Consider the following 15016-nt stretch of genomic DNA (forward strand, 5'->3'; position numbering starts at 1 on the left):
CTGTGTCCTTAGACGACTGATTTAAATCAGCATATCTCATCCACGTCAGCTTAAACAACCTTTTTTTTCCTCTTCTATCCAGCTCTTTGCCAATGAGTCCATGTCCGACCATGTGGGATTCGCCCGTATTTTTATTGACCTGATCAATGAGAATGATAACAGACCCATCTTCAGCAAATCTCTCTACAACATCAGTCTCCCTGAAAATACACCCAGCGGTACCTCACTGCTTCGAATCCTGGTGAGTGTTCAAAAAGCGCGAAACCCAGTGAATGCTGAATACCCAATTCATATGAAAGACTTCTTGCCAACAACAAAGTGAATGGCGAAAGCTCCAATAAACCTGTGTCTATCCTGTGAGTATATGAGCTTTGTCTTCAATCAGGCAGGTCCAGATTTTACATTGAGCAAGGCTTATTTGCAAGTAAAATGATCATCAGTAGTCATACTTTTTTTTGACGTTTTTGTTTGGTGGTCTAAAGTCCCTCCCTGGAAGTCATGTTTCCAACTCAGCTGATTTGTGTGGCTTTTTTCTTATACCACTTATTTAGGAATGGGAACAGCATTGGAGAACACCATTGGGCAGGTGTTGGGCTGGAAATAAAACCATAGCATATCCCATAATATTAAGGCACCAAGTCAGTATGTTTGCCCAACATGCATTACTATCATGCATATTGTTAAAAAAAACAACAAAACTCTAAAACGAGATTATTATTTATTGCCAGTCAACACAAGCAGCCACACCCGCATTCCACTTGATTCAAGTGCAAATCCTTCTGTGTGAAAATCAATAGTGTTTATAGACTGGTGCTCATGAAATGGAGATTGCAGGGCAATCTAATACCCGGTAAGTCTGGCCGATGTTGCTTTTGTGCAGCCTGCCTGAGAATACGGACTACTGTTGTTAAGAGAGTGAGCCGGCTGTCAAGAGAAAAAGATGTGAAGACTCACTGTGAGGTCTGTACAGGCATGGACACATATTCACCATCAGATGAAGGTGTCCGTTGTCTGAGCGGCTGGAATACACGTATACACACCGAATGCCACCGAAGACACAATACAAACATTAAACAGATGTCAGCCACTCATGGCGAGCTGTTCACTAAAAGAGCGGAATGGAAATAAACTCGTACATACACACAGACACAAAGCTACTACACACACTATCTCCTTCAACTCCCTCAAAGTCAACACATGGCTAAAATGAGACAGTGTCATTGTAGGCTTTGCTCTATTAGTTAGCCCACATGATTACAATCTAGTGTTTTGTGTAAGAGTGTGTGTGTGTGTGTGTGTGTGTGTGTGTGTGTGTGTGTGTGTGTGTGTGTGTGTGTGTGTGTGTGTCCAGTAATGTGTTTGCACAGATTTGTTTACCAGTGTGACTCTGTCATAATTTAGTTCATTAGTATTTTAGACAGTGAGTTACAACGTTTGTGATGCAATGAATGCAGCAGGCAGTTTATTTTCATGCTGCCGTCTGAATAAACAAGTGAGTGGTCACCCCCGTATGTCTTTGTAGTGGTCATGAGGAATTATTTGAAGTTGAGGTCGGAGTTTCAGCCATCCATCCATTTTCTCCACTGGTTGTCATGTTGCCATGCTGCCTCAATCTGGTTTTAGATATGACAAAAATACATTCAAAATTGTGGAGTATGTACAGTATATATTTAAGATGACCTGGTGGTCCGGTGGTTAGTGTGTCGACCTCACAGTGCAGAGGTCGTGGCTTCGATCCAGGCTCTGGCCTACCTGTGAGGAGTTTGCATGTTCGCCTGTGTGGGTTTTCTCTGGGTATGTATAACGTGTGCATTTGTATTAATTGATCTTCATATATTATGCACGCCAATTTTTTTTGTATTGTTTCAAATGTATTTTATTACATTGATAGGGAAAAAAATTACCATAAATGCCATAATAACATGTCTAAAGTGTATTTCCTCATTGTGGGTTACACTTTTGGTGCTGGCGTTCTGGAATGATTCTGAAGTGGGTGTTACTGTATCCTGCACTCAAACTCCCAATTCGCTATTTATGCTGATGTTGGTGAACCGGGTTTGAATTGATTCGTATCTTTTGCACTTTTCTGAAAAAAACATGTCATAGTCCAAGAGATGAAAAATTCAATTTGATCAAAAGGATAAATGCAATGCGCTTATATTGCCCTTTACAAAGTCTCACATTCACTGAAACCTTATCTGGAAAGTACAGCAGCAGCCACCAAGGTAGGAAATGCTGAATGGATGGATGGATGGATGGGTGGATGGATAAAAAACAATTTGTTATTTTATTATTATATAAACAAGTTACACAGTGACTAGAAATGGAACATGTCAAGTTTTTGAACTCTGGATTTGCACCAACTGCACAATCGTCATAGTATTGCATTGCACCACTGATTTCTTTATCTTTGCTCGATGACTTTACATATTGTCGCACACCTGTCACTGGGCGCGACTACTGCACAATGGTACCCTTACATTACAGAAGATCTTTCTATACTTATGCCGTGACTTTGTTTGTTGTAGTTGATTGTTGTTGCAATACTAGTGTGACTCATATATACTGGAGACAAATTACTTTTGTGTTTTACATACTTGGCCAATAAAGATGATTTGGATTCTAATCTTTTTAACTAAATTACTGAGTCAGTGCAACATACCCATGAGGTCTCCAGCTGCCAGCTTAAACATTGTTCATTATTGTCCATCAACTTCATAAAACTGTCTGTTTAATATGAAACAACAGCCTTACAAAGAATGGCATTATGAACACTTTTGTCATATTTATGTTTTGTGGATTGACTGAGAGGAATTAGCAAATTTACCTTCAAAACTGGGCGGCCCGGTAGTCCAGTGGTTAGCGCGTCGGCTTCACAGTGCAGAGGTACCGGGTTCGATTCCAGCTCCGGCCTCCCTGTGTGGAGTTTGCATGTTCTCCCCGGGCCTGCGTGGGTTTTCTCCGGGTGCTCCGGTTTCCTCCCACATTCCAAAAACATGCATGTCAGGCTGATTGGACGCTCTAAATTGTCCCTAGGTGTGAGTGTGGGCGTGGATGGTTGTTCGTCTCTGTGTGCCCTGCGATTGGCTGGCAACTGATTCAGGGTGTCCCCCGCCTACTGCCCGGAGACGGCTGGGATAGGCTCCAGCACCCCCCGCGACCCTAGTGAGGATCAAGCGGTTCGGAAAATGGATGGATGGATACCTTCAAAACTTTGGGGTCAACGATTAAACATTTGTGTTCCCTGGACAGGAAACACTAATCAGATGACACGAGAGCAAAACAACTTCTCCATTGTCTATATATTTATCCTGCTCATTGCCAAAACTGAAAATAAATAAATCAACAAACATCAAAGTTGAAAAATAAGACAGAGCAAATCCAATTTTTGGTTTTATAGAAGCAAAAAAAAAAAACTGTTTAAATAGCTTTGGTGGCTTTAAAAAAAAATCATAAACAGTTGTACATTATTTGTTGTTACAAATCTAGCATCTATACTCTCAAATGAACCTTGCGTTAATGTCTTGTCACCAGCCGCCATATGACTTTGTAACGTCTCTTTTGATTGTCCTCCACGGCTTCATTCTCTCTACTCGCCGAAATGTGTTGAGAGACCTCAAGGCTTCAAATGTCTGTGATGGGCAAAAGATGGCTACCAAATGATTTTTATTACAAAAAAACCCCAGCAACAATGGCCTTCTCATTTGAATGGTCTTCATGTCCAGACATATATTGCTATCATTTCAATAAACCTTGAAGTGGGTGTAATGTTTCTTCTTCCTCAAACCATACTAAAAATCAAGAAGCAAACAGTTCATGATAAAGACGAGATTATCAGTGTTGTCAGGGGCGCCTGATCGGTGGTCTGTGATTATTATAATTTTTTTTTTTTTTTTACAACTACTTGTCTCAGTTAGTGCATGGCTTTGTAAAATAGCTAAAATGCAAATTCTCTATTATAGCTGAGTTTTCGTACTCTTCTGCAACTTAGTTGAGCACTTTACGCTTGCACTGTGACGCTTTAGTAGTGACATCTGTCCTCTAACTCCGGTACTTAGGCATCAATAGGTTTGAATTTGTAAAAATAGTCAAGTATTTTTGAAAATGTTCATCAAGGATCCTCTTTAGAGAACGTGCACCTTTATATTTAAAGAAAGCCATCAAATAAGGGTCACGTGCTACGAGATAGCTCTTTTTAACTCAAAATGACTGCTTTCTTGTCACGAAGTGTGTGCTGTGTGCATTTCTCTAGCTGAGAACCATCCCAATGGTTTGGAGAGAGAGGACTTTAGATAGGGTGGAGTCTGGGTCATGTTTACACAATGCTTTATACCTATGCTAATTGGAATTATGCACGTTGTTGCCAGCTCTTCTCAAAAGTGCCCCACAAGCAATCTGATAATGTTGCTGAAAGGTTCGTTTTAGGTTAATATTCATTGCTCGTCTGATCAGAGCTGATGCACAGAGGTAGCTGATGCATTTTGTAGTGCCCACTCCTGCATCCCCGTGGACACTTGCACCAACACATAAGTACACACACAAACACAGCTGTTTAATATTTATGCTTTACAGTGTTACTTATCAGTATAAATATTTATTGTGATTTACTCTTTTGTCTCTATCCGTTCCTCTCTCACTTCGTCTCTTTGCCTTTTAGTTTTGGGTTTGTTTTTTTTTACTCTTGAGACTTTAGACATTAGCAGCTGCTAACGTGAGGAGAAATCAATGTGATTTTGCAGTGGAGGGTTACAGAGTCTATGTCTCCTCTGTCCTTTTCATTGTTTTACGATTACAATGCGAGTATTTTTTCGCCGTTGATTTTTGTGCTCTTTGTGGGTTAATATGGTTTAACAAGCTTATCGAACAAAGAGGTGTCAGGAGACCTAAAACTCCTTGGCTCAATCCTTGAGTGATTCAGTCATTGGTTGGTTGGTTGGTTGGTTGGAGAGATGTGCGCTATGACTTCTGTCAAGATAGCATAAAAGAGAGATATAATTTAAACCTGCCAGTGATGAGCTGGTTTCTAATACTAATAGAATGAGTGGATGTATCTCCGGTGGATGTACACTCGAAATTGTCCCTAGGTGTGAGTGTGAGCATGAATGGTTGATCGTCTCTGTGTGCCCTGCGATTGGCTGGCAACCGGTTCAGGGTGTCCCCCGCCTACTGCCCGAAGACAACTGGGATAGGCTCCAGCACGCCCCGCGACCCTTGTGAGGATAAAGCGGATCAGAAAATGGATGGATGAGTGGATGTACATGAAGGAGAGGAGTTGGTTTAAGGATCCCTTGTAAGAGGATACTGTAGATAAAGAAAAAAAAATCATCCCAAAAACATGGTGAATTGGTTTCCATTTCATTTGCTATGACAAAATATCAAGCATGAATACAATATATTTCAGATAAATGGGATGGCGTGCGCTTTAATCGTGTCACTAAATGGCATATTTGCGTTAAAAGAACATCCCTGCCCTAGTTATGGCTGCATGTTAAACATGTCTATTGTGTCTGTGTCGTGTCTTGATGTCAGTTATGTTCCCTCATCGTTCAATGATACTGCTGCTTTGTCCCTTTTATTCAGTGTGTGTCTTCAGTGTAGTCACAACTCTCTAATCTCATTCCTTCATCATTGAGGACAGAGGCAGAAAAAGAGGGGGAGGATGAAGGCCTTTCAGCAACTCAGAGCTGCCAGCTGCTTTAAGCCTTTTCACTGGCAGCTCAAACTGGATCTCCAGTTTGTGCGTCCAATACAGTCCCCCACCTTTTCTTTGTGCCTCTTTGCTTTTCTTCTGAGTTAAAGGCTATTTTTTGCCACTTCACATGTGCTTGGAATAATTATAGCTTTCCAAACTAAACAGTGGACCACTGCCGCTGTGTCACGTGAACACACGAGCAAACTAATGATACAACACCGAACAGCATGGTGTAGTCTAGTTTAGCACTTATGCAGACGGCAAGGGCAATTGTAAACACATTAATTACTGTCTTACAGTCTTAGTCAAAACTGATCTTGATTAGGGTAGAATTTTAGCGGTGCTATGGGGTTCCAAAATATGGGTGTTTTATACTGTTACCCAAAGTACCAACAGGTATATTATTTTACCTTTAAAATAAAATTTATGCATAATCAAATTTACTGATTACACCAAAATGTAATGGCCCCTCTGGTTTGTGAAAATTGGTTTTAAATCTTTTGTCATAGTCTCAAATTAGGACATGTGATCTTTCGCCAAACTAGCTTTTTTGTGTGTCTTAAGGGCATATTCAAAGCGTGAAGAGTTCCTTTTTTTCTTTCTTTTTTTTTTTTGGCAGTATGTATACATGGATTTGAGTGTATTTGTTTTGAAACTGTCGTCTTTAATCTGTACAGATTGTTGTTTGATACATTTGGATGATTTCCCAACCTTTACTGAACCAAGGCACATATTTTACATGTCATATCACACCACCAAAGAAAAATGTCACAAGCTGTCCATCACCAGAATCATCACGAACCAGGTCAGTATCGACGGACCTCCTTAGTCTGTCATTGACAGACTCCCATTTCGCTGACAAGCATATATTCATCCTCGTGCACTAAAACGCGCTACATGTACAGTATGTGGCTTGCGTGTTTTTTCGCGGGGGTAAATATACACCAGGGTTGCGTCGAGCGGACAGCATTCACTCTCGGCTCATTTCATTCCTCGAACTGCAGATTCGTACGTCCCTGCTTCTCTGTTGACGTACTAGCACCTAGGAGAGAGGAGGTAGAAATGTTTTGGAGTAATGTGAGCGATGGCTCCTTAATGTCATCATTTGATGGAGACATCTGCTAAAGACGACGTTACCTGATTGACACATGTCAAAAATGCAGCATCTGCCTGTCAGAATTATTACTGTCACCATTATATCCATGCGTGCTCTTTACCTTTTATGTTTCATGTGGGATTAAATTGAAGTCAAAGATCAACACTGTTATGCTTCACAAGTTTGCTGATGCACTGGGACTCGGCTTACCTTTGATCAGTTGCCGTGACAACAGTGATCAATAATCTTTGAGTCTAATATTTAATATACCGTATGTCTATATATTAAATATACACCTTTATGTTTATGGTCTCCTGTTAAAATGTGGTGACATTTATTTTTTAAACTATTCCTTTGGGTACGGGTCATGTATGCCGAATGTATATCAGATAGACAGAGAGCGATTGCTGGAGACATTGGTCAGCTTGAAATAATGACAGGCTGACAATGTGGGAAGGGTGGCCCGGCCTCTGGCAAATGACGAATGATGGACCGGCAAAATTTACTGACGCATCGTCCTCTGCTAAAGACAAGGGCATGTTCTCCCCGTGCCTGTATGGGTTTTCTCCAGGTACTCCGGTTTCCTCCCACATTCCAAAAACATGAATGGGAATTGAATGAATCACTCTAAACTGTACCTAGGTGCGACTGTAAGTGCGAATGGTTGTGCTCAGCAGGACAGTAATTGAGAGGATCGAACCGCAAAACAATGTTGCGTATTAAACTACTGAATTATTAAGAATACTTTACACAACATGTATACAATACACACTTTGAAATAGTTTGGAGAAATGACATTACCTATGGGAACGGTGGTCGGCTGGTTAGCGCGTCAGCCTTAATGTGCAGAGGTGCAGGCTTTGATTCCGGCTCTGGCCTTCCTGTGTGTAGTTTGCATGCTCTCCCTGTGCCTGCGTGGGTTTTCTCCGAGTACTACGGTTTCCTCCCACATTCCAAAAACATGCATGGCAGGCTGATTGATCACCCTAAATTGTCCCTAGGTGTGACTGTGAGCGCAAATGGTTGTTCGTCTCTGTATGCCCTGCGATTGGCTCGTAACCACTTCAGAGTGTACGTCACCTCTGCCCGAAGACAGCTGGGATCGGCTCCAGCACCCCCCATGACCCGTGTGAGGATAAAGCGGATCAGAAAATGGATGGCTGGATGGATAAAAATAACAATAATAATAATAATAATAATAATAATAATAGTGGATTAAGAGTGGAAATTGTTGGGTGTCATGCAGTATATATTCCTGAATACTCCTGGAAACATACAATTCGATTCCACCAGTGTAGTCACACACACACACACACACACACACACACACACACACACATGCGCGTACATCTGCGTGCGCACACACATATCCACACACTGTGTGTGCACCCACATTCATTACAACCAGGCATTTATTGTACATGATCACGCAGAGTGCCTCCATTATCAGACGTGTGGACTCACACATAAACACATTCCCAGGTATTCATATATTGTGAGATGTACACACATAGTATAAGTGTGTTTGCCTGCTGGCCTCCCCTCTCTGATGGAAAGAAACACATCATTTAACCAAACTGGTCAACTGAAAACTAATTTCTCTTTTGTAGTTAGTGCCTGAGGCCCCGTGGTTTTTTTTAGAGTTTATATTGGCAATCAGCAGCTCACTGACTATATGTGCACCAACTCCTTAACAACTTTTTTGAAAACGAATGCTGATTATCATACGTAAGCGCAGTCTATATTTTAACCATTTGACATTCACAGTCCAGTCATATTCAAAATATAGTATAAGTAGTGTACATATACAACTATCAACGAAACTACTTTTGGAATTTTGACTTTCTGACTTGCAGTAAACTTGCAGTAGGAACAGTTTTTACAACCTCGATCTAAAGTGGGCTTGTATGCAGCTAAAGTTGAAAGTCTTTGACTTGTAGTTGGCAAAGTGACTTGTCCACACTGTCATGCTGATTGTTCAGCGGATGGGAGTTAATGACTGATGGTGCGGGGAAGAAAAGATGGCTATCACCTTTACTACTTAACCTCTCACCCATCTCTCTCTCTTGCTCCCTTTCTCCTTTTCTGTCGCGAAGGCAAGAGGGATACTATAGTTCCCCAGAGGAGCTTCTGTCGCCGCCTCGATAGCTGTCACGCTAACACCCGCACTGCTATCATTGGAGCACTTATGGGCCTGTCACTCACCTGGGAGCGAAGGAGCAAAAGAGAGACAGAAGCATCAAGGGGAAAGAGTGTGCAGAGGAGATATGGAGAGGGAGTGTATGGGGAGAATGGAGAGAGGTGGAGTGGAGGATGCAATGTGGAGAGAGGGGGTAAAGACAGAAGGACTGGGGCAAAGATAAAGGAGGAATGGGAGAAGGAGGGATGAAGAGAAATTCCAAAATAAAGAGGAAGAGAAGGAGATGAGTTGCATTTAAGGATGAGCTCTTTGAGACACCGCAGAGGAAGCCTCAGAGGTTAATAAAAGAATCTGACTGGAGTTCCAAAGACTTTGTATGTATTTGGTGTCTGTCCCTCTTTGCAAGTTTGCAGCATGTGCTTCAGTGCATTGAACAACAAAGGTGTGGACATTCAAAAGAAACATTGATTTACCATCCACGATGACGTGGAGGAAGCTTCCCATGAATTTACAGACTTGAGTAAAACATCGTGGTGACTTTTACATTTTTTTTTCTTGGACAAGAAGGGAAAAAGCAGATGGTAACTGTAGCCTTTGTACTGTCTCTGAAACTGTGATACAAAGTCTGAACATTACCACAACTTTTCGCAAAAGAATGTAGAGGTCATTGAAAATTCTTAATATATTAAGGGTCATTACACCGAGTCCATAGGATTAAATTTTTATGCTGGATGTCCTTGGTGATGCAACCTTCCCATTTAGAGGGCTGGAGACAGTGATGGTGATTTTAAATTTAAGTTTATTATAATCTGTAACTGGCTGGCAACCAGTTCGGGCTGTCCCCTGCCTCTCGCCCCAGCTGGTTTAAGCTCAGCACACCTGCAACCCCCGTGAGGATAAGCGGGATAGAAGATGGGTGGATGATTTTTTTTTTTGTTTGTTTGGGGGGTTTTTTAGGGTCATAGCCTTCACCAATTTTTTTTTTTTTTTTTTTTTTTTTTTTACAAAATATTCCCCGATAAAACAGATGTTCAATATTACATATGATGAGCTGTTGCGGGTTCAATGTTTGGGAGCTTTATGTAAAAGTTCCTCTGAAGGTTTATTTATTTATTATTTATACTCTCACAGGCCATGTATACTGTAGCCTAGGGGCTGTAGTTTCTCCATCCTTTTTTTCTTCTGAAATGATGGCAAAATAAAGCATGTCTGCAGAATAGACGCATCATATCCACCGTGTGTGTGGTGTTTGTTGACAAACAATTGTGCTAGAGCCCACACAGCTTGTACAGTTATATTCTTTATGGTCATGTTGTCCAAACATGTCTAGATATAAAATAAGTATGAACCAAATATACTAAACCTAGCTTTACTTTCTGTATCAACATCCACTAATTGCTCTAAGAAATCTATTGCTTGATGACTGTGACAACTGTTTCTTCCAACTGTTTTTTTTTTTTTTTAATGCAGGCTACAGATGGGGACGTTGGCACATTTGGTATTGTTCGTTACTACTTCAGCGATGAGCCAGACCAGTAAGATTCATCTCCAAATACATTTTATCATAAATTATTTTCTTGAATTCGGCTATGAAGATGGAATTGGAAATCAAAGTGAAAGGAGGCCCTCGGGAGGGGTAGTATCCTCTTTGCTTGTATCAACATTTTTTGGAAAAAAAAATGTGACTGAGCTATTCAGCAATGCAATTTTGGAGCTTCTGAATGTGCTAAGGGCTGACTTGGAGCCAGTCACTTGAAGCAGTCATGGCATATGACAAAATGTATGACATCTTCGTGTGTCTGGATCTTTTCAGTGTTCTGTGACAATTGGTGTTGGTCTCTTCAGAGAAGATGTCAGGGTTTGCGGTCCCAGGTTTTAAAGTGGAGTCAACCTCAATTTTTTTTTTCACAATATTTTCTGCGTGCCTATACCGGTCTAAACACAGCATTCTGATTAATATTGTGTTTGTGGCATGAGTTAAGCAGCAAAATCCACCTGTTTTTAGCCATCTCAGTGGGCGGTCATTCTGCCACTTTCTGTCAATTGAAAATGACATCACAGTAGCTCACGGCTCACCGGTTTTCTGAAGCTGAGCCATAAATGGTTGTTTCCTGAGCCCCAAGCAACTGTGATGTCAGTTTCAGTCGACAGCAAGTGGCAAAATGGCCGCCCCCTCAGATGGATCGAAACGGGTGGATTTTTACTACCTAACTCATATTCCACAAACGCAATATTAATCAAAATGCCGCATTTAGACTAGTGGAGCTGCATAGAACATGCTCTCTGAAAGAAAATTTTGGGGTTGACTTCCCCTTTAAATGCAATTTTAATCGGGAAGGGCCCATACGTCCAAATGGCACTCACTTGAGATGAGTTCAATCGAACAAAACTTGGCTTCTGCGGTTGCTTGCTTTCCCCAAATCATCGGAGCAATGGAGATCATTTTCTGTAACTCAGTAATCTGTGTTTCCCTCTTTCAATGGCATTTCCAATTCCAGAACTTTAAACTTCCACTTAAGGTGCTCCTCCAAATGATCCCAAATCATGATAAAAAACATCAGCGCGACCTAAAGCACAAATCCCATTTTAAAATACAGCCATCTCTACACCTGTTGCCAACGCACAATCTCTTAATCTCTTAGAGTGATTGAACATGCAATTTGTGCCCGCTATTTTGGATCTTATTGCAATTCAAGAGAACGCGGTCCAACAACGCTGCTCGCAAATTGTTGAGTAAACACACGATTTAACTTCGGATTTTTTTTTTTGGTAAAAATAAATACAGAAATAAATCAGGCCCAGTGTGATGTCTCTATAGCTGAGACCATCAATCCAATTATTTGTCTTTTCTTGCAGGTTTTCCTTAGATGCTGAGACAGGCTGGGTGATTCTGCGGGCCAGTTTGGATTACGAGTTAATGCGTCGCTTCACACTGACTGTGTTGGCGAGAGATGGAGGTGGGGAGGAGACCACCGGGAGAATTCGAGTCAACGTGTTGGACGTAAACGACAACGCGCCACTCTTCCAGAAGGAGGTGTACGTAGGCTCGTTGAGAGAGAACGAACAGGCTATCCAGCCAGTGGCCCGAGTCAGGGTGAGGGGTTACTGCTAATGCTGAATACTTGAAGATTTAGATTTAGAAGTAGGATAAGTCGTCGATATTATGAGTCATTCATACGTAGTCAGAGACTTTATTGATGTGGAAATAATTTCAGACCTCAGTATGCAGTGTATTCTCCATTGACGTTTTCATTCACCTAGTTCCCTGTTTTTCTCCCTGTTGTATTATCATGTAGTTGTGTACTTGTGTGCACTGTATCCAAGAAGTTCGGGCTGACCCGGTGTGTTGGCTATTTGTCACTGCCACAAAAAAGCCAGAGGTGCACAGGCGCAATGGTAACTAATGGCTCAGCACTTCCTTTGATTGTGCCCTCAAGAAAGCCTATTACATGGCTTGTAACAGAGCGTCTAGCGATTGCTTTCGGTTCCGCAGTGCACAGTAGTGGTGTGTGTTTACACTGCAGGACTTCAAGCGATTACTTGGTTCAACGCCCGGCTCACTGTGTTTGATTAGTCTAAGCCATAGGTGTCAAACTCCGGTCCTGGAGGGTCGCCGTCCTTCATGTTTTCCCATCTCTCCCTGTTGCAACACAGCCGATTCAAATAAACAAGATCAATATCAGGCTTCTGCAGAGCTTGCTGATAGGCTGGTCATTTGAATCAGGTGTGTTGCAACAGGGAGAGATGGAAAACATGTAGGAGGGCGGCCCTCCAGGACCGGAGTTTTGACACCTAAGGTCTCAGATAACCTTAAACGCTTCTGATATGAATAAGATGCCTTACTGGAGGAGCTGGGAAGCCAAATTTCACCAAAGGCTGGGTCAGCATTCTGCCTTGAAAGAGAACACAAGACAAGCAGAAAGAGCCACAACACCACTCCACAGTTATGTGAAAAGTGGCTTGTAGTAGAAATACCATAAGTAGACAGAAGGAGGTGATGTGTTACAGAGACAGAATTTGCTGTTGTTTCCTCAGAAGGATTTTGTTTCCTGTGGTTGTCCTTGTTAAAATGGATTTAAATCAACGAGTGGGCTCATGCATGTAACCTGAAGATTTGACAAGGTGCCCAACAGAATGATGCCAGTGACGTCCCGTACACTGGAAGAGTCGCGACTAAGTCCAGCCAACAACAAAATAACGAGGGAGTGTTGTTCTCAATGTTGTGGATTAGCCCTGGAAAGATTTCAATTGGCCATCTTTTAGCTGAGTTGGCACTTTAATATCCTGGGACAAATAGCCGTAACCAGCTTAAATGTCCACAATAACATGCTGGCACTGATTTTGTTTTTTGTTGTTCTTTGTGCACTCTTATTCACTTACTCACTCAAAATGTACAAGTATATATTTCCTCTGTTCCTTTCCTTGCCCACAGGCAACAGATGAGGATTCTCCTCCCAACAACTTGATCACATACACCATCATTTCAGCTTCGGCCTTTCCTGGATACTTCAGTATCATCATGGTGGAAGGTTATGCAGGTGTGCTGAGCACAACAAATATGAGGCCAACTTCAAGAATACAATACACATTAGGCTATAGGATAAAGTTTGGACACACTTGACCTCTCATTTCACATCAGTGAATGGATGGATCAATGGACACATTTCCCTAGATAGAATTTTGTGGAAAGTCTTCACCATTTTGGGAAGCCTTATCTTCTCTTCCACTCTCCCTTCATCAGTGATCAGTGTAACCAGGCCTCTGGACTACGAAAAGGTTCCCGGTGGAACGATCCATCTGACAGTGATGGCCAAAGACGGAGGAAACCCGGCCCTCAATAATACTGTCGCTGTCACAGTGGAGGTTATCGTAAGTACAGCCCTGCAAAACACACACACACACACACACACACACACACACACACACACACACACACATATGCTCCATGTGTACTGTGTTGAACAAGTATAGAATGACTCCAGTAATCCTTGATAACATTTCATGTGATGTTTACATGTCGAAGGAAACATCAGTCCTTTGGGAGCTTAAATTGTAAAGAAAAAAAGAGAACACTTTTCAGCTTTACAGAACATGTAAGGAAAAAAAAAGTGTCTGTATATGAAACGTCCTTCCATCCTTTTTTCTGGACTGATTATCCTCACAAGGGTCGTGTGTCAGCTGCATTATATCCTATCTGATCTTGGGCAAGAGATTGTGTACATGTACACCATAAACGAGTTACCAGAACATTGCAGGGCACATATCGACAAACAACCGTTCACACCCACATGCACACCTAAGGACAATATAGAGTCTTCATTTAACCAAACATGCATGAATTTGGAATGTAAGAGGAAGCTGGAGAATCTGACGAAAACCTCATGGAGCTATGTTATAACACAAAACCTCAGGTGATTTTATACAGAAACAATAAAATGGAGCTCGCGGCAATTCATGAAGGCGAATGTAATCTGGGCATTGTCCTATCCCTGTGGCCACATGTTATTGCACAACTATAGCACAATAACATCTCAAATGTAAAACAATAAGGAAAAAGAAAAAAAAACATCTTCCCTCAATGTGGTTCAAATGGTCTGCTGTCCTCAAACTGGTGACCATCATTGATTCAAGAGCACTGTCCGAAACCCACTAAATCCCTGAAACAATTGATGTTGTTATAATATAGCTTCATAATAATAAGGCAACATGGGCAGCACATCTGCCTCATAGTCAAAAGTTCTCTGTTCAAATCTCCAAGCTGACCTTTCTGTGTACTTTGTGTCTTCTACACGTTCTTTAAAACATGCATGTTAGGGCAATAAAGACTTTAAAGTTGTCCAAAGTCAGTTGGACTGGGTTCCAGTGCACCTGTAACCCTAAATGGGAAAAGTGGTAGAACATGGGTGGATTGATGGAGAATGCAATAAAAAAAAATCATAAAACTCTCAAACTATTATGGAAATTGCATTGAATAGTTTGAATTGTGTTCAGCAATTTCAGCATCACACCTCCACCAAAGGGGTGAAAGACCCCCTCCATCTTTCACTGATTGTGTGTCTTTCCCTCCTTTTGCTACAAGTACTATCAA

At 41.6% G+C, this 15016-nt stretch overlaps 1 protein-coding gene across 2 annotated transcripts in view; it reads left to right on the forward strand.

The window, feature by feature from the left end:
• Positions 1 to 15016, forward strand: part of cdh23 (cadherin-related 23) — a 150053-nt gene that overhangs the window by 76974 nt on the left and 58063 nt on the right. For both annotated transcript variants that reach the window (XM_086121828.1, XM_086121827.1), the window contains exons 12-16: positions 83 to 241; positions 10399 to 10463; positions 11785 to 12022; positions 13361 to 13466; positions 13670 to 13797. In XM_086121828.1, the coding sequence (XP_085977954.1) occupies positions 83 to 241; positions 10399 to 10463; positions 11785 to 12022; positions 13361 to 13466; positions 13670 to 13797 (696 nt within the window). The remainder of the gene's footprint in view (positions 1 to 82; positions 242 to 10398; positions 10464 to 11784; positions 12023 to 13360; positions 13467 to 13669; positions 13798 to 15016) is intronic.

The sequence above is a fragment of the Hippocampus guttulatus genome, chromosome 10, assembly GCF_054856545.1.
Source record: "Hippocampus guttulatus isolate MCC_2025c chromosome 10, RoL_Hgut_1.0, whole genome shotgun sequence".
Classification (NCBI taxonomy): Eukaryota; Metazoa; Chordata; class Actinopteri; order Syngnathiformes; family Syngnathidae; genus Hippocampus; species Hippocampus guttulatus.